The 25070-nt window shown below is 40.7% G+C and overlaps 1 protein-coding gene across 1 annotated transcript in view; it reads right to left on the reverse strand.

Moving 5' to 3' along the window:
* CNTN1 (contactin 1) overlaps window positions 1-25070 on the reverse strand; it is a 443616-nt gene that overhangs the window by 120262 nt on the left and 298284 nt on the right. The window contains exons 10-16 of the mRNA XM_039506174.1: window positions 23787-23996; window positions 21841-21937; window positions 21478-21659; window positions 12144-12268; window positions 9490-9607; window positions 4785-4935; window positions 535-662 (exon numbers count right to left, since the gene is read on the reverse strand). Of these exons, the coding sequence (XP_039362108.1) occupies window positions 535-662; window positions 4785-4935; window positions 9490-9607; window positions 12144-12268; window positions 21478-21659; window positions 21841-21937; window positions 23787-23996 (1011 nt within the window). The remainder of the gene's footprint in view (window positions 1-534; window positions 663-4784; window positions 4936-9489; window positions 9608-12143; window positions 12269-21477; window positions 21660-21840; window positions 21938-23786; window positions 23997-25070) is intronic.

The raw sequence follows: 25070 nt of genomic DNA on the forward strand, positions 1-25070 counted from the left end.
TTAAGTACATCAGCATCTGATACCAGTACTGCAATGTGTTACTGTGGCGCATTTATTTGGATGAATGATCCCACATTACAAATTTAAATAAATGATTTATTTAATTGCACTGCTCACTACCCCCATGCTCTGAAAAAGAAGTAGAGAGGAGCCAAGGAGAGGCAGGGAGGAGGATGGTCATGGACCCATCGCTCTGTGTGTTGGGCTGCAATGTTGGGCTAGTGCGTGAGGGAGAGATATCAGCACCATCTGAATGGATGGATCAGATTATTGACTCTCCTGTGGAAGGAACTGAGACACTTCCTTTCCTTTGTTTTGCTCCTCTAGCGCAGTTCAATGCTTCCCCTATTTAGAGCTGTGGCTTAAAAGCCATAATCTATCTCTTAATGGGCAATTCAGTTCAATTTAGTTGGAAAGAAATAATATAAAATGGCTTGCAGGGAAAGTCTTAAAGGGAAATCTTATAAAGCAAAGCTTTATAATTTTAAATTGAGGCATGTTATGTGAAATGAACTAACAAAAATGGAGTTTTACCTGTGATTTCCAGGGTACTAGTACTGTTAGCTTTTCCTCGGTTATTTTCTGCAAAACACGTGTAGCTGCCTTGATCCAGCTTTGTGATATTAACAATTTCCAGGCTACCATCATCCCAAACAGATATCCTATTGAAAGTGTGAAAAATACACCATGAGTTAAAATAGTTATTTGCATCAGAAAGAACAAAATATTTCCAGTGGAAATTTCCAAATAAGTCAAAATAAAGATCATAAGGGTCTCTCAATAACTGATGTCTAACTATTGCTTTTATATATGCTCCAGTACCCCATCATGATTTAAACAGAGTTTAGCATGGTTAATGGGATCTGGAATAAAGCATACAATTTATATTTTCACTTATTTTTGTTCTCTCAAATATTTTTTCTTTTAGTTTTGCAAGTTTAATACTCAAATAAGTGCAAGACTAATTAGAGTGACTAAAACTAGGTGCTAAGGAAGCTATTCCAGTCAACATTAATGATATCTTGACTTATCACCTCCCTGCAATTTCACTCCTGGGTTTATTTTGAGCTGGGACTTCCAAGAGTAGAAACTGTATAGACAAATGCTCACTATGGATTGGCATGAGACAACCAGTCAAGTTTTCACTGAGGATATGAGCTAGGATTTTAACTTGCATCGCCTGTGGTGAACAAATAGTGCACAAATCCAAGAAATCTCTGACACATTCCTTCAAAACCCCTCATCTCAAAATCCCCTTTTTAAAAACAATATACCACTAATTATAGTCTCTCTCTTGAAGTAATATGTTTTAACATCTAGATCAAATAATTAGAATTTGTTTGTAAATAAATTATTAAATAAATATATGCTGTAGAAACCACCACGAGGCCTCAGTCAGGGATCGGGGTCCCACTGAGCCAGGCAGTGAGTGAAACAAAGGGAGTTTGGAACAGAGAGCTCACAATCTGACAGAAGAATAAATAAACAAATGGGGTTGGGTGGGGGCAGGTAGACATAGATATATTTACATGAATCAGGAGCCACAGGCAGTCACCAGCCTAACCAATTCCAGGTGGCAGTGATTCATAAGCATCATGGCAGAGGTAGATTTTAAAGAGGGATTTAAGACAGGATAATTCAATGTAATCATTGGTTGCTAAGGAGCACCGGCAGCTTGCCAACTGTGAAGATGAATTCTATTTCAGAAGACAAAATGTTCCCCTCACAGATATGGAAACCCATCTTTGAGCTTCTGTGCAGCTCCTACAGGCTTGAACGAACCACGTTTTTCTATTGATGATATGTGGTAAAGCAGCTCAGATCATGTCAAGTGGACTCCACTAAATCTACTCAAGGAACTTGATGAGGATCTGCCCCATGTATAGAATGGGACACTACTGGTATGCCTACACTGTGTGACAAAGTTCCTCCTCTACCTTGGTGGGTCCTGCGCTTATTGGCAGATTTGCTCACCTCAGTGATCTTCCCCACAGTCTAGGTCAACTCCTCCTGTGTCTGATCAGGAGTTGGGAGGTTTGGGGGGAACCCAGGCCCGCCTTCTACTCCGGGTTCCAGCCCAGGGCCCTGTGGATTGCAGCTGTCTATAGTGCCTCCTGTAACAGATGCATGACAGCTACAACTCCCTGGGCTACTTCCCTATGGCCTCCTCCAAACACCTTCTTTATCCTCACCACAGGACCTTCCTCCTGGTGTCTGATAATGCTTGTACTCCTCAGTCCTCCAGCAGCACACCCTCTCACTCTCAGCTCCTTGTGCCTCTTGCTCCCAGCTCCTCACACGCACTTCCTCTCCTCTGGCTCCCCTACGCCTGATGGAGTGAGCTTTTTAAACCCAGGTGCCCTGATTAGCCTGCCTTGATTGGCTGCAGGTGTTCTAATCATCCTGTCTGCCTTAACTGGTTCTAGCAGGTTCCTGCTTACTCTAGTGCAGCCCCTGCTCTGGTCACTCAGGGAACAGAAAACTACTCATCCAGTGATCAGTATATTTTCCCTCTACCAGACTCCTGTACCCCACTGGTCTGGGTCTGTCACAACTGCAATAAAACATGTGCTGCTGGCTTCTGTCAGCTGACTCAGGCTCATGGGGCTTAGACTGTAGGGCTATAAAATTGCAGTGTAGAAGTCTGGTTCTAGGAAGGTCCCAGAGTTCAGGCTCCAGCCAGCACCCAGATGTCTACATTACAATTTTATAGTCTGAGCTCTGAGAGCCTGAGTCAGCTGAAATGGGCCAGCTACTGGTGTTTTATTGCAGTGTAGACATACCCTACAAGGTTGATGGGCAGCAAGTGTTGGCATAATGACATCTATTTAATGGAGGGCAATATCCCCTGGGAAAAACCTAATATTTAAACAAAATTCTTGGTTTCTCCACCAACAGACATGAAATAGCAATGGAGGACAAGCAAGGGCCATTATTTTAGATTCTGGTGAAATTTACTAACAGCTCCTCAAAACTTATTCCTTATGCACATTCTAAATTAACTCTTTTTTGCTATATGAAATAAGGCAAATGAATGCTTTCAGTATTCCTTAGAATTTTATACAGTATATAAATCCATGGACATCTCTTGCTAATTTAACATTAACTAACTTCTATCCATGGGGTAGTTTCCTCTTTGCTTCCTTCTCCACACTCTTCAGTACACTCAGGAGCAGTAAATCTGGACTCAGGAAATTCTCTGAGTATTGGGTTTAAAGCTTTGAAAATCTCATTTAATATAACATTTAAAAGGTGACTTCTATAGTGCATGGAATGTTTATAAATAAGCCACTTTTACATAGGCTAAGCCACTACACTGATTTATTTTGACAAAAGATCAGCTTAGACAGCTATGACAAAAACAAGAAACTGAAGGACACAGTGGCGTATATATTTAAATTAAATAAATTGGAGAAAGATTACATTAAACATTAAATCAATTTTAATTATACCTTGTGTAAGTAAAGATTTCTGAAAATAAAACCCTATATTTGTTTGCCAATATATCTTTATGCTATATCAAATTAAGAATGCAGGAAACCTTTATAAATTACTATGAGACTATTAACATATAATTGGCATGCTCCAGCAATATTGCCTCTGCTGTTTCACAGCATAGGAACTGTGCATCATGCTTGCAAGTCTCTGAACCATAGTGGCAGTATAATCAGCATAGGGAACTTCTAGTTAACTTGATTTTAAAACCTGAGAGTATAAGAGGCCCTGAGTCCAGATTTACTGCTCCTGAGTGTACTGAAGAGTGTGGAGAAGGAAGGGCCACTGTGCATCTGCAGAGCATATACACTCAGAGTACATAAGAATGGCCATACTGGGTCAGACCAATGGTCCATCTAGCTCAGTATCCTGTCTTTCAACAGTGGCCAGTACCAGATGCTTCAGATGGAATGAACAGAACAGGGAAATTATTGAGTGATCCATCCCATCATCCATTCCCAGTTTCTGGCAGTCAGAGCTTTAGGGACACCCAAAGCATTGGGTTGTGTCCCTGACCATACTGTCTTGCATTATATGAATGGGTAAATAACACTTCCTTATTCACTTTCTCGATACCATTATGATTTTAACCTCTTTCCCTGCAGCAGGGAAAGGCTCACGCTGTGGAAAGCTGCTGGACCTTTTCCTCTCCACAGTGAAAGACTCCACTAGTGGGGAAAGGCTCTGGCAGGGAGAGGCAGTGGGGAAACACAAGAGCCTTTCCCAACTGCCTCCCCCGACCAGAGTCTTTCACTGCGGCATGTAGCTTCACACCACTGTGCAGCTACACCCTACAGTATGGATGCAGCCTGCTTTTACTGAGGAGCTACACATACCCTACATGCCACTACCAGTACTGGCAAGTAACTTTTCTTTGTCCTTCATGAATTGCCTCTGCATTTCAACACTGGAGAAGAATAGCAAGCAGGAACATAATAAAAATGGGACAAGTGAAAGTTAAATAAAAATGAAAGCACTGCCCTGTCAAACCCAGACCCAACATCTCATGGCTAATGCTTAGTAAATGTACTAGCTGAACTTCAAGTTTACATGGAAGATTTATATGCAAGATGAGAATTAATGTTTTGAATTTTTCATTAAGAATGAAGAATAAAAATAAAGAATTTAATTAAGAATGGTTCTTTGCTTCAATTTTGCTGCAAGAATTCACTAATCATTAAAAATCTATAGTAAAATTTGCATTCTAACTAAATTTCTATTTCAGCTGAATATACAGGTATCATAAAACTATTCTAAGACCAATCATGCTCTTTAGAACCAATACTGACCTGCTCCCATTTACGAGCAGTTCTGTTCCTTTGCTCCATGAGAATTTTGGTTTAGGAGCAGCTTTAGGCTTGCATTCAATTATTACACGGCCTCCTTTAGCAGCCAAGATCTTCTTCTTCATTGGGTTCAGTTCAAAATTAGGAGGTGAAGCTGAAGAGAAAAAGCAACATATGGACACTGTTATATCTTTTGACAAGGTATGTAATACTGTTTGTTTTAGGACATTAAAGATAATCCGGGTGTATTGAAGCATACATATCTATATGTAAGAAAGGGGATAAGAATGACCCGGGCAATTGCAGACCTGTTAGTCTGACCTCAGTAGTGTGCAAGACTTTAGAACAAATTGTGCAGGAAAGAATAATTAAATTCATGAGGATAAATGGTAAAGGGGATGTAATGCAACATGGGTTTACCAAAGGTAAGATCATACCAGACTAATTTGATTTCCTTCTTTGAGAAAATAACTGATTTTTTAATATTTTGGACTTCAGGAAATCATTTGACATTGTACCACATGGGAAATTATCAGTTAAATTAGGGAAGACCTGGATCAGTACAAGGATTACAAGGTAGACAAGGAACTGGCAGAAGAGGAGAAGGCAACATGTTGTGCTGCAAAGTGAATTATCAGACTGGAAGGAGGTTACTAGTGGAGCTCCTCAAGGATCGATCTTGGGACCAATCTTATTTAAATATTTTTATAAATGACCTAGCACAAAATGTAGGAGTTGGCTAATAAAATTTACTGATGATACAAAGGTAGGAGGCATCATCAACATAGAGGAGGATCAGAATATTCTACAGAAAGATCTGGATGACCTTGAATACTGTCATGACAGAAATGGGATGAAATTCAATAATACATAGTGCAAGGTCATGCACTTAGGGTCTAATAATAAGAATTTTTACTACAAACTGGAGGCTCATCTGTTGGAAGTGACAGAAGAAGAGAGAGACCTGGGTATGGTGGGTCAATAACAGGATGACTATAAGACATCAGTGTGATGTGACTGTGAAAAAGGCAAATGCAATCGTAGGATGCATTATGTGAGGCATTTCTAGTAGAGATAGAGAACTATCAAAGACCTTTGTACAAGGCAATGGTAAGACCTCATTTGGAATACTGTGTACAATTCTGGTCACCCATGTTCAAGAAAGATTAATTTAAACTGGAACTGGTTCAGAACTGGAAACTGTGCAGAGAAGAGACACTAGGATGATCGGGGAATGGAGAGCCTATCTTATGAGAGGAGACTAGAAGAGCTTGGCTTGTTTTGTCTAGCAAGAAGGCTGAGAGGGGATATGATTGCTGTCTATAAATACATTAGGGGTAAAAATACCCGGAAGGGTGAAGAGTTATTTAAGCTAAAGGGCAATATTGGCATAAGAACAAGTGGAGATAAACTGGCCACGAACAATTTCAGGCTGGAAATTAGAAGAAGGTTTCTAACCATCAGAGGGACTGGGGAATGGATAAGATTCTGGAACAGCCTCCCAATAGAAATTGTGGAGGGCAAGCAACCTAATTAGCTTTAAGAGAGAACCTGACAAATTTATGAGTGAGATTGTATGATGGGATGCCCACTGCACACAAGGCAGAGCAGGTTAAATGAGGTAAATTAACCTTGTAGGCCGCACCTGGAGGGAAGCCAGGGATTTACAAGATCTAATGGAAGATGAAGTTCAGCTAAGAAGGAGCAGTTTGGGCCTGTATAAAGAGATGAAACTGAGAACAGGAAGAGGCTGAGGGGGAAGCAGTCTGCAGTCACTGCCTCTTAGAAGGGGATTTGTTTAGGGCTAGAGAGTCTAGCAAGAAATCAAAGAGAGGAAGTAGTCTACAGTTACTCCCTGGAAGGAGGGAATGTTGGCCATTAAACCCAGGGGTGGGGGCAGAAGATAGAGAAGGGAAGTAGTCCAGGGAAATAGCAACAGGATCTGGGAGCAAACATACCATAGTTGCTGGACATAGGGTCCATTGGTTTGAACTCAGACTCGTGGGAAGGCCCGGGTTCCCCTACCAGCCACTGAGAAAGTGGCCTTGGTCTGGACCATACAGTGACCTGGCCAGAGGGCTGTCATGAAGAGGGAGCACTGCGAATCCTGGAGAGTGAGGGGGGATATGGTGTGAGCAACCATGGAAAGGGAGGTGTCAGAAGATAATCCCCAGATGTGGCCACAATGAGGTGTCCCAATGTTGAGTAAACTGTTATAGATGGTAGGGCTCACTTCAGGTTTCTGACATGTTCCTAAGATCTCAGGCCATCAGCAGGGGTCAGGAAGGGATTTCCCTCTCCCTCAATGCATTCTGGGTTGGTTTTTTTTAATTTCCTTCTTCTTAAGCATCCTGGATGGCCACGGCTGCAGATGAGACTCTGGATGAGGGGCTCCAGGGCTCTGAGGGCACCAAGCATTCTCTCAGGTGCCTGGCTGGCTGGGTCTTGCTCACAACCTCTAGGTGTAACTGATCGCCATATGTGGAGTCAGGAAGGAATTTTTCCCCACGTCAGATTACCTGTGATTTTGTGGGATTTTTGCCTTCTTCCGCGAGTGGGTGCTGGTCACTAGCAGGATTATCTGGTTATATCTCACTTAATCATTTTCCTGCCACTGCAGGGACCTCAGGCACTAGTGTAGCTTGGTCCCTCCTCTTATCTGCCTATGGCAGATAACAGTCTAGTCTTCTGTCCAATTTAGGTGTTGGGTTTAGTGTGCGGGTGCAGAGTGGTGTCATGGCCTGTGATATACAGGAGGTCAGCCTAGATGATCTGGTTGTTCCTTCTGCCTTTAAACTCAATGACTCTATGAAGAACTAAGGAATTGGGCTCTACAATTTCCACTATGCAGGTGAGCATAGATGCAGAAATTTGGCTCTGCAACAGTGGAAGGTCTGACAAATTAGCTACAATAATATTTATATATTGTGTCATTCCTGAAATTCTTATCTGTTCATTTCTCAAATTTCATCTGAGCTTGGTCCAGCTGTATTATGGGTCTGCTCTACAGCCCAAACTGAAACCAATAGAAAGACTTCCATTGATCTCACCGGGCTTTGGATCACACATAATTAAGTGTCTGATAACAGCACTTTTAAAAATTCAGCTTCCGCACAGGTCACAAGAAATTTTTTTAAATAATTTAATATTTGTTTTCTGTTCTCTGTTGTTTTTAAACAGCCCTACAGGAAACAGTAGACAGTTCCTCAGCTTTGCAGTTTCTGTTGTTTTTCTATTTGGCCGCTTGCTCAGTCAAATTCTGCTCTCAGAAGTGCACATGCAGCAGCATGATTTTAGCGAGAGCCACTCAGACATATCTGGGGTCAGACCTTGGCCTGTTGAGTTTTTCTCTATTTGTAACTGATCATAAGACAACACATCTCTGTTTTGTTGACTTCTGTCTGTGCGACAACATGGTTTATGATGCCATCAAAAACGTGTACAGCTCAGGGAAATAAGTCTGTTAATTGCAGCTGTACAGGCAAAATGATCAAACATTGGTTTAGGTCACATCTTTTCAATACAGCCATCTCAAAATAAGCAAACAGATATTTAACCCTCTCATTCATCCATGTGTGTTTCTGAGTGACGTGGGTCTGGTGGTGGGTGGCTGGTAATGGGGTGACAGCTGGTAAAGAGATGAGGGGACTTACTGGAATGGTTGGTTGAGTAGTAAAGTAGGATATGTTCCTGAGCAATGAACTGAGGAACTCAAGACTGGTTGCAGGAGTGGTGAGGAGCTGGAGGAAGGGAGGGGAACCAAAGGCCTGGGTGGGTTGAGAAGTAACAGGGCAGAACTGGTCATGCACCATGGGAGCTCTAGCTGTGGGAGAGAGACAGGCAGATGAGAAGGTAGAAATTGGGGGGCTGGGAGGTGGAGAAGCAGACATAGGTTGGAGGCAGATGCGAGATGAGAAGATCACAAGCCAACTGGGCTGAGGAAATTCCTGAGAGAGCCACGTAAGCTGGACAGGGCATCAAGCAATATAAATATATCAATGAAGGGGTCATCCACTGTGGTTAAACATGGGACCTCTGGATCTAACAATCTGAGTTTCTACTGCTTGAGCTATAGAACAGCATGAGTTATCTTGGAGGCAGTAATAGGATGAAACCTCTAAAAGTGGTCTAGCCACTAGACTGGGGTAAAGAGGATGGGTTAGACCATCAGCTCCTGAAAGGCTGTGGTAGGGCAACAAGATGGTAGGAAGTGCATCAGCAGTCAATTAGAAGTTGCGTGTTGATTGGCAGAACAGATACTGGAGAAAGCAGGGGGTGGCCAATGGAGTAGGTAAGATGAGCAGGGGCAGAAGCCACACCTCAACAAGCTCTGTGTGGTCCACAAACACTGCAAACCCTTGATATGAGACCCGTCCAAGTTTGCAGCTACAGTGGGAAGCGAGGAGATGAAACTCCAGAGGACATTCCTTACAAAGTAATGACAAAATTAAAGGTGGTAAAATTTGGTTCCTCAGTACCCCATTAGAGATTTTAAATATTTCCAGTGTTAAAACATCACCTCAGTTATATTCAATAAGAACAGGGCAATACAATTATTAAATTTATTATTACAGAATAAGCCATGTGGTGTCAGGGCTCTGTATTTTACATAAAAATCAGTGCTTGTAAATATGGGAATCTGACTACCATTTTGTTCAAATTTGAAAGTGTTTTACAAGTTGAAACAAAAGCAGAATATCTCACTGACCCACAACCTTCAGCTCAGCATTTGCGTATATAATTCCATGTACATTTTCTGCTATACACTGATACATGCCGGCATCCTCGACAGTCAGGCTTTGTATTCTTAATTCACCTCTCCGGAACTAAAAAAAACCCAGAACAATAAGAATATCACATTCACTAAGATTTCTATCCTTCCATGCTTCTTAAATTTTCTTATTTTGGTGTTAGTGCTTGAAGTGAGTCTTTCACATTCCTTTAAACACTGAAGACCCTTTATTTCCCCCTACTTTACATTCCAGGCCTCATGGAAATATGTTGCAGCCACCATCTTTTTGAATGAAAAGATTCCATGCTGGCTCCCTACTTGACTGGAAGGATCATGGCTGAACAATCGCGTACATCAGTGTAAGATGCCTCTATAACAATCCTAGCACTGCAGATCCAGTATTAAGATGGCTGGAGAACCAGGAACCAAATCTGTTTTTTCCACATGCTTAGTACATAGCACATCCACTATGCCAATGGGCCACGCCAATGTGCTTTCCTTCAACAAATTGCAAGATAACATCTACAGTACATTGTAGTACCTTGTTTTACAATAATATTAGTATTTGCATGGTTAAGGCTTGCTCTACAACCTATTGAAGTCAATGGGATTCCTCTAAAGGGCTTCAATGCGGATTGGTGTGGGCCTCTTTGCGTGTCTTGCTTCTAATAACCAATAACATGGTAAATATGATGAAGTAGTTGATATAGCTTGGGAAAAATAAAACCCCAAACAGAAACACAGCAAGACCTTTTGTGAACTACAGTAGATAACCATTTAAAAAAAAGTTAATAAACTATGTTCTTGTGGAAAATAGGCTGAGCAGCTTTAGACCTAGCATAAGGGTCAATTGTAGTATCTGGGATAGTTGAAAATTAAAGAAATATTACTTTTTTGCATTCTCTGTACTGTTTTTTATTAATAAAAAATATTTCAGTCAGCTTTTTTAAAGGAAATTCTCTCAACCAAGGGAAATATTTAATATAAAAAAGAAAACTTGTTTGATTTAGAAACAAAAAATTTTTTCTCATGGAAATGAGAATATTTTTGTTCTTTTCAATGGGGAATAATATTTTAATTCTAACACACAGTATAATTGTGTGACATATTTGAAAACTACATGATATTTTCTGCAATCCAACATGTACATTTTGTCAGTGACTGTCCAGTTAAAAGGGACAATCAAGTAATTTTGCTTGTTAAATCACTTGTTTTTAATAACCATAGAAGCTTGAAAAAAGGATTGTTTTCTTCTGGTTTAATCCTTTTCCATATGGCAGACACTGATATCCCTGCTCCCCTTTTCCCCTCTCCACCATATTTTTCTCAAAGCACGCAGCCAAAATAGCTCTGCCCCATTGTTTTCTTTGTCTGTATACCAGTATCACTGTCATTACAGCTCAGGAAATGCAGCAGTGTGTTAGTTGTATTGTGAACCTTCTTCTCTTTGGCCTGTTCTACAGCAGCAGAGCACACAATACTGTACGTCCAACATAAACAATGGTAGGGTTTCTGTTTTTCAGGGTTTATTAATTTCATTTTGGGGGGTTTATATTAGTAGCAGTGATGAGTCCTATGTAGATGTCCAAAAATCAGGGTTTTTCAAGGCTCTCTCTTTGTATTTACTATAACGAGTAATCCAAATGTAATGTTCCTTAATGCACTTTAACTTAGTACTGTTTCAAATGACACTATGCGAAAGTGCACTAGGGAAACTTTAATGTGCACCAGCAGGGTCTACACAGACCAGCTAATGTGCAACACACTTGAGTGCACTTTAGAAATCACACCCTTGTAATCCACATTATTACTCCATGTAGACAAGCCCTTAGGTACAAGTAACCATTTCCAGTGTTTCTCCAGTATTCACTGAATAAACACCAGTCTCATTTATTTTTCTACAAGGGGCACTATATCAGTGTTTATCAGTTAAAACCTAAAATGAGAAGCCCTACCAATGGCTATTAAAACTATTGTTGAGGGTGCTGAAGTGAAAATTAATATACATTTAAGACTCAGAAAATACTCCTCCAAAAAGGATAACAATTGGAAAGCTGATAGAAAATTAGGTCTAAGTTATTTGGCAGTGCTTTTATTTTACACTTCACGTCCACTGAAAACGTGAAATTTGCAATATTCTATGACATGAAATACATGAAAAAGTTGTATGTAATATAATGAGAACAGCAATCTTATTTTTAAACATTTCCAACATCCCTCCATTGGCTCAGTCTTTTCCATGTATCTTTTGAGATACATTCATGTTTAATGTGGTAAAATGGAATTTTTTGGGAGGGGGGAGGCACTTTTATTTAGAGACAACAAAATAGCATTCATTGTAAAGGCTCCCAGGTTAAAAAAAAAAAGATATCTGTATCCCAAATGTATGCTACAAAAAAGCTGGTTATCTGAACTGAATATGAAATAATGTGAGAAGATATATTTAATAACCAAAGAGCAGACTGAGATATAAGTAGGGTATAGAAATACATTTTGTCCTTAATGTAGTCTGAATTATCAAAGGTTTATATCATATAATTCACAAGGTTTCTGTTTAATAATATATACTTTAAAAATCATTTTCTGTGTCTACATAAACAATACAGCAAAATACATAGAAATATACCAACCGATACTCCATTTTTCAACCACCTGATTGTTGGAGTAGGCCTGCCTGTGGCTACACAAGGCCAGTATAAATCACTGCCTATGTCTCTCTCTGTGTCATTGATATGTTCTACCCATTCGGGATATGCTGAAAAACAAAGAAAGCAGAATACTTATAAATATTAAATATAAATTTAATAATCATTATTTTGTTCTAGTCATGTGTTTTTATCCTCAATATTCCACTAAGAATTAAGCAATAGCACTGAGTATCAAAAGCCAATTTGCATTGTGCAACTGCAATAAGACCATGCATTTCCTAACATGATGAAAAGTACCCTGAAGTTCTAGGGCTCTTTCATTAGGACTCTGTCCTATAGACACACATGAATGGTCCCACTGAACCAGGATTACAGATTTACTGCAACAGATCTTCACTGTTAACCAAGGCTACTTTTTCCCCTTAGTTGCCCAATATAGGACACCAATTCCTATAAAAACTTGACAATGGTTAGGCTGCTGGTGTGCTGCTAACACTGCCAATGATACTGACCAATATTGTCTCAATTTTTTTTGTACTTGAAAAAAATTATTGTATTGTAATGTCTTATATATTGTTCCCTGCCTGTATCGATCTGTTGTCTCCTGTGTTATATTTAGATTATAATCTCTCTGAAGTAGGAACAATCTTTTTGTTCCATGAGTGTACACCTCTTAGCATAATGGAGTCCTGTTCCATGACTAGGCACTGTGGTAATACAAATAATAATAATAATATACAATTTTAAAGAAAGCTACAATATCCTTCAATCCTTTTATGGTGAATAATAATATTACGTTTCTTACTCTCTGCTTACTAAACTGCAGATGCTTTTAAAATCTTACCAGAGTGGGAACAGGAGGCCCAAGAGGTATCTGCCCCGCAGGGGCGGCTCTATGGTTTTTGCCGCCCCAAGCACAGCAGGCAGCTGGCTTTTGGCAGCACTCCTGTGGGCCCAGCTCTGGGCCCTTTAAATTCAGCCCTTTGTTCAGACTCCTAAATAAGCTTCCTTTCTTGGAGTTTATGGCACATAATTTGTGGGGAACCCGAACTGCCCACTACTCTGGGTTCCAATCCAGAGACCCTAAACAGCAGCCCTGGGCAGCTTGATCCAATTCATTGCTGATTCTTCCCTTATCCTATTTCTATCTGGGCCCCTTTAGCTTCACTCTTATTTCAGAGTTAAGGTTGTTATGTCCTTTATCTCCCTGCAAACCCAGCTTAAGAAAATGTAGTCAGAAACAAACTCTGACTATCCCTCGAGCTCTATTAGGCAGAAAGGAGCACCCTTCCTTGCTCCTCTGGTCCCAGCCAGGAACTGACCTGCAGCTCCTTTTATCCCAGGGTCCACCTTTGCGGCACCTGTCCTGTCACTTCACTGCTGTCTGGGGCAGGATGTAGGAGGACTGCCAGGCCTCCTGTAGGGAGTCACAAAGGGCAGGTACACTTTGCCACAAAGATTCTCAGTATTTATCCTCTCCTTTCTTTTAGTGATTTTGTGCAGCAGCTCTTGATTATGTATTACGTATTATGTATGGATTATGTATCAGCAAGGATAAGTTATTTAGTGTATTGATCAGTGGGCAAAATCCCTTCCAAAAAGGAGTAAGTTTTGGATTTTTCCCCAGGCTGCTTTTTCCAGTTGTATAACCATGCCTTCCCTCCTTTCTGGCATGTATTTTTTTCCCTGGCATCTTATGCCTGGAATGCTCGCTTCTGGCTCCCTGTTCCTCCACATTCTGCAATATTCTTTTCAGCATTGTGGTTTTCTAACTGTCAATGTCTCCAGACACATAGTAACTAGTATCTGACCACCTCTTCATGTGCCATTTTAACAGTTGCTGATGTGGCTTTGCCTTTGCCTCCACATCACCTACAAATGTTATCTGGCCTGGGACCCACTTGAGAAACAGTCTCTCTCTCTTCTGATCATGGGATGCAAGTGAATAGCTTGCACTTGGGCATCCTCCAATTTTTTAGCCACATCACTATCAATCATTTCTTGAAATGCTAATTTCTTGAAATATAAAGGAGTTGCTCTAAGGCTGGGAATTAACAGCTGATACCTTTAAGGAAATCCCAATTCTGGTTCCACATTTTGAACTCTGTGTATAATCTGGTCCTTAGATTTATCCAGAATGTTATCCTACATCAAGTTATGAAGTTCTCTTGCTAAAGCATTTATAAACTGACTTTTTCTCTCATGACTTCCCAGTCTGCATTGCCAGTTTGAGATTCAGTGTAGGGGGTTATGTTTCATTTGAGCCATCTTCTGCCCAGAATGGTGCACAGAAAGGCCTATAGAACAGTTTCCTTTATGTACACAAATAACTATATGGGGTTCCCCTTCCTGCCTCCTCCTGATTTGCCGTTCCTTCCAGAATTTCAGAAGGCCGAATCCCCGCTCACAGCAGTTGTAAAAGTGTTTGCAGAACTGTCTGTAAGACTCATGATCCTCACTGGAAAGCTGCCGGTAAAATGCTTTGACATCACTATCCAAAAACACTACTAGGTACTGAGCTGCTTTCTCATTAGTCCAGTCATTCACAGAGATCATTAGCTCAAGGTCTCCCAAGTATCACAGCTTCCAGTCTAATCTGCATGACCCATAAATTTCTGTTCTGGCAAAAGTGCTTTTGCCATCTTGAAGCTGCTAACTCCGGTTATAATACTCGCTTACAGAAACGAAAGGATTTATTGGGACACTGCATGTACCAACTCCCGAACACACAGGACAGGATTGAATTTCCCTGCTAACTCCCTGGCCAGGTCAACAGCTAACATAATACAAGATAACAGCTTAACATTAAGATAAGGATATAGCACCATCTACTAGTGGTGGTGCAGTCTAGGCAAAATGGTTACTCATCTTTCCTTAACTGTTGTTCTTTGGGATGTGATGCACATTTCACTGTAGGTGTGTGCATGCCTCATACACAGCTGTCAGAGATTCTTCTCTCAGTAGTTCCCATCAGGGCAGCGTGAATGCCCCCATGTGCTTCACACCACTGCTCACAGATATAAAGAGCCCCATTGCCCCCAACCCCCCAGTTCTTTATACCAGAGAGACTCGGATAGAGAGGGGAAGGAGGGTAGAAAAGGAAAGGCAAGTAACCATTTTTTCTTATTTGAGTGATTGCACATGTCTATTCCACTGCAGGTGACTCAAAAGCATTTTGAGCTGGAGGCAGATCCAGAGCCTACTAGAACAGAGATTGTAGGACCATTTGTCCAAATCTGGCATCGTCTCTAGACTGATGAGTGAAGGCATAGCAGGAGATAAAGGTGTGGACAAAAGACCAGGTTGCCACTTTACAAATGTCCAGGATGGGCAACCTCAGCCAGAAAGGCCACAGAAACTGCCTGTGATCTACTTGAGTGAGCCACCACTTTCTACAGAGGTTCTGTATCTGCCAAACCGTAGTGTAGATAAATACAGCCGATAATCCAGGAGGAGATTCTCCAAGTGGACATCGGGTGGCCCTTTATTCTGTCTGGACTGCCACAAAAAGCTGTGAGGGTGATCTAAATGGTCTAGTTTGAGGCCCTCCTTTGCCTTCAAGATCAGAAAGTATCGGGAACAGAATCCCTTTTCTCAGAAAGGCCTGGGAGCTTCCAATATGTCACCCACAAGGAGGAGAGACTGGATCTCCTACAGTATCACATTCTCACGAGAGTGGTCTCTGAAGAGGGACAGGGAAGGAGGATAGGAAGGAGGGATAGAAGTAAACTGGAGGGCGTAACCCAGTTCCACCATGCTTAGAACCCACCCATCCATGGCAATGTGGGATCAAGCACTTGGGAAGTGGGATAGGCGGTTGATAAAAATAGGGGACGGTACCCTGGGAGGTTATAGGTCACTCTCGAGCAAGAAGTCAAAATGAATGCTTTGAGGAACCAGTCTGCCTGAATGAAGCAGGCAATGTGAAGGAGGCAGCTGCCTCTCACAACCTCTGCTCTTCTTTCTCAATAAGTTCTGGCTACGCAGCATAAACAAGTTGAACCGCTGGGACCGTTGTGGGTGGAATGGCTTTCTTTTTGTCGCCAGTATATAAGTCCCCAGTGACCTAAGCATCACTCTTGAAACTGTAAGGCTATAAAGCCTTTCATCCATCTTCTCAGAGAAAAGTGAAAGGCCTTTGAATGGGAGGTCCTTAATGGTTTGTTGCATCTCCGGGGCAAACATGACAATTGCACTCAAGATGAATGCCACATGGAAATGGTGGAAGCCATAATATGAGCCACTGAATCCACCACATCCAGGCTCATCTGCGCAGCTGACTTGGCCACTAATCCTGCTTGGCCTCATCAGGAAGCTTGTTCTTAACTTCAGGATGCTTTCCCACAGGTTAAAATCATGCCGACCAAGTAGAATCCTGCTAGTTCATGATTCTCAGTTGTTACCCTCATGTGAAATAAATTTTCCTGACGAAAGGATGGCTTCCTTGGTTTCTTCCCCTTCGGGGTTGAAGTCTGATCCTTTTCATTTGAAGCAGACAATACGAGGGAACCTGGAGGCAGGTGATTGCAAAAATGTTCATTACCTTGGGAAGGGACATATAATCTCCTTTCCACACTTTTAGCTGTGAGAGGAAGGGAGGATATGGTCTGCTATAAGCTTAGGGTGGGCTCTAGGGTAGCTTCATTTATAGGGAGAGCTACCCTAGAGGGTCCAGCAGAGGTGAAAATGTCCACCAATCTGTGTGATTTTCCATGCACCTTCTCTGGCTGGCTATCCAGAGCCACAGTCACCCTTTTTAGCATGTCCTGGTGGACTCTGAAGTCATCTTGTGGGGGTGAGGTAGACGCCGCAAGTACTTCCTCATCCAGGGATGAAGAAGAAGAGGCCAGTGGTTGTTGAGGGGGACCCTTGTCAAATTCTTGCACAGGAGTAATCAATTCCCCTTGCACAGTACTGATATTGGCAGAGGGGTAATGGAAATTGGTGCTCACGTCCCAATGTCTACTGAATGTTGCAGAGTGTGGGGGAAAGCCACAAAGGCTCCAGAAGGGCCACTGGTACAGTGCTGGGAACCCAGCTGTTTGCCAGCCATTGATCTGGACCAAGGTGGGTAGACATCCGCTGGGGTTGCTCTGGCCTGGAGACATAAGATCCGACCTTATAATCTGAAAAGGAGAACGAGTCTGCTTCCTCTGGCCATGGGGGAGCTGACCCCAGTGTTATCAGGGAGATGAGTTGAGAATCAGGTGACAGAGGCAACAGCAAGATCACTGCAGGCTTTCCTCTTGATGGAATCTGCTGAGACGCTGCAACTGTCGCAGCCACTGGTATTGAATGGTGACTGGTACCAGAACAGGCACCAGAGAATCCAACTTGCCCACTCCTGGTGCCAGACAAGACTCTTGTCCCACAGATGAAACCAGAACCAACAAGTTCAGTAGTTTGCAAGCTGCCTCAAGCGCTTCAGGTATAGACAGTACCGTCAAAGTACCAGGAGTTGACCCGTCAGTACTAGGAGTTGCGCCAGTCGTGTGATTGGTCTCAATTGGCCCTTCCTAGGCTTAGCAATCAGCAATCCCTCTTTGTAGGGAAGTTGTGCTGGGTGAGGGTCTCTTCTTTGAGTGCTCCTCAATATCCTTTGCAGCACCCTTTCCCTGGCCTGCAGATCTTAAAGGCCCCAGTACCGAGTCCTTTGAGGACTTCTTTGGTACCAGTGAGGCTAGCTAGAATGGACTGAGCACTCTTGACCAACTCATACATGCTCCGAACAGGAAGGTTCTGATGGAGTGAAAAGCACAGATGCCATGAGTAAATATTTGAGCCTGGCCACCCTGTCCTTTTTTGAACAGGGCTTGAATCCTCTACACATGTGACATTTGTCACCTATGTGGGCTTCCCCCAGATATTTCAGGCAGCTGGGGTGGGAGTCACTGACTGCCATTGGCTTGCCATAGGTGTGACAGCCCTTAAAGCCAGGAGAGTGTGGCATGAGTCCGGTACCGGACCCAGTACCCAAAAAGGCACCGGAGAGCAGTTTACACTAAGGACTAGACTAAACTTATTGTAATAGGTAACTATATACAAAAACACTACTCTAAGCCAAACTAACACAACAGGAACTATATAAACAAGGTGAGGGAAGATTTTTGAAATGCAAAGATCACAGCTCCAATAACCGTCATGGGTGGTAGGAAGGAACTGAGGGGGAGTGTTAGGGGCAGCAGAGCCCTTTATACCTGTGAGCGGTGGCATGAGGTACCAGGAGTTCATGCTGCCCTGACGGGAACTGCTGAAGGAAAAATCTCTGACAACTGTGGATGAAGCACACGCACACCTACAGTGGAACTGACATGTGCAATTGCTTAAAGAAGAATCATTACAATACTGTGCTATTCATTAATATTAGATCCTAGTTTTAGGCAGCAAAACAAAGGTATTTTGACTGTACTGATGGTGCTGTGTTTTACATCTCATACTGCTTTATATATTCTTTAAGAAGGAACTGAGAATTTATGGGGAAGGAGCAGAGAGGTTTCTTTCTTTTATTTGTAATTACTCTTGTGTGTCTCTTAGCAAAATATTGTTTGCTATAATTATATGGACTGTACCATTATATATGTTTAAATTCAGTTCACTACAAGTGTAGCAGTCCAGTTTACAATTGTTATATAAGGACTAAGGATTATTCCTTTTTCTCAAAACATATGTTCATGCTTTCATGTGCAGTGTGCACACAAGGTTTTATTTGCATGGAAAAATCAGACTCTTCTTCTTAGACTGCAAGCATCAGTGCATGTCAGCTATAGCAGAATGTGCAAGAAAGTAATTCCTATATTAATTGCAAGTGATGGCATGAAGTGTTTCATGAGGCCAGTCAACTGAAAGTCATTCTGAGTGACAAACTGTGCTGAAATTTTAGCCAAAGGCATGCACAAACTATCATGAAATAATGAACGTAAAAAGTATGCAAAGCTAATACTACGGATCTGGCTTAAGCCAATTGAAGGAATCCAGGCTTATGGCTGGAAATTTATCTTTAACTCGCCCTCTTGAAAATATTCATTTATAGAAGATCTTGCTGAGTGTACTGTGCAGAATCTAGTAGATGCAAAAAGATGGGTTGCTTCAGCCATAGGGAAAATTAACAACACTTTTCATATCAAATCTCTTTTAAGCACGATAGTCCTTCATTTTCCTAGTTGCATATTGCTTCCTGGAACTGCTGTAAGCTCTTCCTACTGGAAGCATGCCCATTTTTCCACTTCCTCCTTTTTGAGATCCTTGTTCTAATGGGCGACTAGGTATATGCAACCCCATCTATATGGGGTTGTACACACCCTACAAGACATTTGTAATACATATCCCTATAATTTCCCCACTAAGCCCTCACAAAAAGTTAAAATACACATATTTGCAGCACAGATAACTAATCATAGCAATCTTAGAGTCTGTGGGCCAAGTCATAGTAATTCCCCTCCACCCTCCTACCTGCCCTTCCAAATTAGGAGATTTTTTATAAAGTTAAAGAAAGTTAATTTTTTTAAAATAGTATAGGCAGGCATATTGGGTCAAATATAGAATCATAGAATATCAGGGTTGGAAGGGACCTCAGGAGGTCATCTAGTCCAACCCCCTGCTCAAAGCAGGACCAATCCCCAAATGACTGCTTTACATCTCTGACCATAGTCTCCAGAAAGAGAACATTTTAATTTGAAATGTCAGTTTAAGACTATAGCTTTCATTTAACAGAAAAGTTCAAGACAATGTAATCTTGATATCAGAGCTATCCCACTAAAACATTTGCTGGCATGTTTTTGATGGACTTCTATTCTAAAGCTAATTTTCCTTCTGACACGGTGAATGAATGCACAAAATCATATTAAAATATGGGGAAAAAAGAATAAACATCTCTTCCCATAGATGCACAAGCCTCAGGAACATAAGGGCAGATACAAATTTACTATAGGGGAGTTGAATTGTCCTATACCAATTGCAGTAACTGTAATCATAAGGAATGCTGCACATTTCAAGAAATACTATAGTGAAGATTTTCTTACATGGGTAATTCAGAGGCCATCAAGCATAGGTAACACTGTAAATCAGTAATGCATCAACTAATTTAAGTAAGAAACATTGGTAGTCACAGAATATTTGGAATTATCCCATGAGCACCATAATAACTGTAAACAATTTGTATAGAGGAAACAATGGGAAGTGGATGTGACATCGTGATTGCTGAAGTGAATGTAAAGACAATACTTGTTACCTCTACTGTGTTCCTATTTGATTGCAGTTATTCCACATATTAACTGATTAGTAGCACCATAAAATAGATATAAGTAAACAATTTGGAGTTGCAGACAACAAGGAATGCATTACTTATTCTTCCCCAGAAATTATTCCATGGAAACAGAGAAGGCATTTAAGAAACAAACAAAAACCAAATGCACCTACATTTATTCTTGCGCTGTATAAGTGCAAATAATAGAAAAGTCATATTAATTATCATCACATATAAGAAATAGTGGTGACCCTCTGACAGTGAGAGTCAGGTTATCTCAGACCCATTCCACTTTTAGCAGTAGGATGCACTAAGTTCCTGAGTGCTAAACATAGAATGATAGACATGTCACAGTTTGGAACAAGAGAAAGCCAACGGTGCAAAATGACAGGAACAAAAATAAAAACAATTGTTGAATAAAAACAAACACCATTGAGATCTAAGATACTCATTTTTTTTTACAAAACGAAGTGATTTAATGGAAATGTGCCTCCAATGGAAAAAAAACCCCAAAGGTATTTAAAATCTAGAAAAAGTGAAGTAGAGAAAGCTCAAAAGAATTATTAAAATTCATATACATTAGTAGAATATGCCACTGAAGTTAGGATTAAATAGACATTTAAGAGACCTTAGAAATCTTTAGAAAGTGTGTATATAAAAGAGAAATTGTAGTCAGGAAGAAGAGACAGAAAGGGTGGAGAGCGCCAGACAGACTGAGTAAACAAGAAAGTGTGATAAACCTAGTGACCTCTTTTTCCCTTAGCAGTTCTTACATTCGACTGTTCTACAATTAAGCAAATTAGCTTCCACTATGCATATGTATGTCATTTTAAACCCTTGCATATTGCATTCAAGATGTAAGTTCAGCTATTACAATGAATTAAATTGAGGAGTTTGTTCAATTAATACATCATTTTTATGGTTGTCTCACAATGCATGAATTTTGGATTTTGTTTCATTAACTCAAACAACAGTGTGTCAAAACGATGCAATTAGATAACATGGATATCAAGTGTGAAAACACAGGTGCTTCCCAACATAAGAATTTTTGAAGAATTAAAATGTTTTATCTACCTTGAACATAAACTCTTGCCTGATGTTTATCTTTTCCTTTATAGTTTTCAGCTTCACATTCATAAGTTCCTTCATCTTCAAACTGAATATTTAAGATCTTGAGAACTGCACCAGACATGCTTATCTCAGCAGTTGCTGGCATGGGTTCAAGATACTTATTCCATCTAATCTCAGGAACAGGGCTTTGAAAAGACATAATAATACAAGTTAGCACTGTTTACGAATTGGTTATTAATTTGCGTTATGCAGCAATGTATTTGCTGCTGAAATGTTTTTGTGTTAAATATCCTGAACTTTTGCTCCCAGTGAGATATGAAAGCCAATATATTATTCTACAACTAAATTAAAATACAGTATACTTACTTCCCAAGTGCAAAACATTCCAGTGTCACATTTTGCCCCAGGAGTGCATATGTATCCGCGAACTTAACCTTGATATCAGCTGGATATACTTTAGATCCTAACATTAAAAGAGATTCACAGACATAGCCAGTCAGTGACAGAAATTAATACAGCAATTATAACTTCTAGAGCTCAAGAAAACATCTTAAAAATCTGGAGAGAATTTTTCTTTATGATATGTGACACCATGTCCACTATCAATGAAGTCTGACGTAACACTGAACAACTTTAACAATAAGGCAGAATTGTTCTTAAAAAAAAAAAGAATTATCTTTCACTGGATGATTAATAGCGAATATATTCAAGAGCACAATTCTGTAGTGTAAACACATTTAAATTTATGTTGAAGTGTAACAGTAGATTGTAAAGATGAGGGAAAGAGAACATTCCTATATTTTGGGGGCAGTCAAAGCCAAGTCAACTTATCTCCGTGGCTTCCTTAGAACAAGTGTGGATAGAATCATTTTCATTTTTGTGAACTTTAAGGTCATCCCCTTCTCTTCCGCAGGCACAGAGGTACTTGGAAGTAGCAGAACTATTGTGCTTTGTTGAACAGGGAAATAGGGAATGATGGAATGCCAGGAGTCTACGTGGGCACATGAACCCCCCATCAACCAGTGAGCTGAGCTCTGTGGAGCATCTCTTGTGCTATCAGATGAAGAACTCAGTATGGATGTGGGCCAAGGAACAGGTAGGGACAGGATCAATTGAACTGAAACTACCTAGATTCACTGGCTATTACCAGTTACAGAGAAGAGAAAAAAATCTAACAGCCGCAAGGGTTACTGAAGTTCTGAAAATACAGAGCAACTCTGCTGCTGCTCCATGGTCTGAGGAAAGGGGCGGATTCCTTCCCTCTTCCAGACCAGCCTCAAGTCAGGCTGGCATAAGGTCGATAGTTTGTCTACTAGTGAATAAACGGCACTTATTGATTATTAATTTAATTGTTATCCAGTAGTTCTAATGCCAATTAACATGTTTTTCCGTGGACAGGAACCACTCACACATACCATGAGTATTTATCCTAAGTTCTCTCTAAATGTGGAAATTCTGTGGTGAACATTCTGTTAAAATAGTAAAGTAAATAAATATGAAATAGCAATCTAGTGTATTCTTTAAAATTTAAAATATGAAAAATATGTGCCCTCTGATCAAGTGAGCGCAGTTTCGTTAAAACTAAATCTTGCATCAAGCAAAGAGTGGGTGAAAGACAAGTGATGGACATTCCAAAGTGCAAGCAGGGCAGTATTTACAGTATTGAAAATGCGTAACTTTGCTGAAGAAATGGCAGTGAAAAATCTAGTAACATGAAGCCAAAGAGAAGGCTCAGGGGATTGGCACCACTATACAAAGCCTTTGATCTCTCGATAACCAAGTACAGATCTTCTCTCCCTCCTGCAGGAAGAGCAGGTCAGTGGCTTTTACAATACTATTCCAGAGTCATCACATAGCGGAAGGTAGCAGGGCATGGGAGAGTGGGCCAGAAGAGGCTGGGTTTCCCACGCCTTTGGGGATTTCCCAGAAAACATAATGCTGCCAGGAGCTGCCTCAGCTTTTCCATGGAGTCACGACCTCCCCAGCAGGGATCCCAAGGGCTGCCAAAGCCAGGTTTTGGGACAGGTCCAGTGGCCTACTCCATGATGGTGATGGGGGAGAAAAACTCATACCTTGAGGATAGAGAAGGGACTCTGAGGGGATCTTCATGGAGGTTTCCTCTCTAAGAAAACCCCTGTAGGAGGGAATGATCTGGGCCTTTGTATATGGAACATTTAAATAATATCTCTGAAGTAACTCTACCAAAATGCTAGTTCACTGACTGCCTTAAGATTTATCTCAGAGCTAAAAATACTGCAATAAATGGGGACAAAAATCAAAATGCAAACAGAACACTTCTCATAAATACTTACGGTCTACTGCCTGGGGAATAAGTGGAATGAATTTGCTGAATACACTCTTTGTGATTGAAGGACTGGACACAAAACATGAATAATTGCCTCTATCTGATGCTTCTACATTTGCAATGTAGAGATTGCCATTTGTCTGTGACACAAATCGTCGTTTGTCCAAAGTAATGAAAACTGGGAACTCATTTAGAAGCCAGCGATAACTGAGATCATCTAGGAGGAAAATATTTTCTAGTTAATATTTAGCAAACCCAATAGTAATAGTATCAGCTTCTTGTACCAAATCAAGCCACAGTATGTTCTGTAGTATCATCTATAGTAATGTAAAAGAGAGTGATTTTTTGCAGAGTATGCAATATTTAAGGATTAATAAGGGGGATCTATAAAGCTAATCAGAAAACCTAGAAAACCCACTAGTTTATGAACAGATTTACTTTCTTTTAATGAGCAGTTCCTTAGTTTTTAGTTAGGAGGATGGAGTCTCAGAAGAAATAAGAACACATATCTCAGAGCAGCAAATTAGAGGAGTGAAAGTAGGGAGGGACAAAATGTGTTTGCCAGCTCCTCACAAGGTCAACTTCAATTCTTAAAACCAAAATATTAAAATCAAAATGTTGCACTGTCTGCTAAGAGGACCAAATTAAGATGAAGGTCTGTGAGATACCATCTATTTGCTTCTGAAGTTCAAAATACTCCATTTAATGTTATATGAAATATCAGGTGATATAAAACAAATCTAAAGAAGGCTTACATGAAAAATCACAGATAAAAAACAAAGATACTGGGTTAGGCCATGATTTTTAAAAGGTATTTAGGCATCGCTCCAGTCAATGTTGAATGCCTAACTGATTTAGGAACCTAAATCTCATTTTCAAAAGTATCATAGGTATTCAGGACTAGATCCACACAGGGGACTAGATCCACTCAGTGTTTGCAATGCCTACCATTTGGGTGTGTTGCTTAATGCAATCCCTGAATTAGGTGCCCAGTCCCGCAACACTGTTAGGAGTATTAGTGCCAATGTAGCATCCAGGCCTGTAGTTTCGCCTGAGATAGTACTATGAGTTCTGCTTGCCTGTTTGGTTTTGGATAGTGTTATATATATATATATATATATTTTTACTAACATGTGTGAACAAAGGGATTCTTACTAAGAACAAAGACAGACACTGTTAATGTTGCTTTTTGCCTAAACCAGAAGGGTTTGTTAGTATGATGGAAATAAATAAGAGCAGTTGAAGTGTTACTGGGCCTGGTGGGAATGAGTGCACACTTGCAAATTGCTTC

Source organism: Mauremys reevesii, linkage group 1 (assembly GCF_016161935.1).
Source record: "Mauremys reevesii isolate NIE-2019 linkage group 1, ASM1616193v1, whole genome shotgun sequence".
Taxonomy (NCBI): domain Eukaryota; kingdom Metazoa; phylum Chordata; order Testudines; family Geoemydidae; genus Mauremys; species Mauremys reevesii.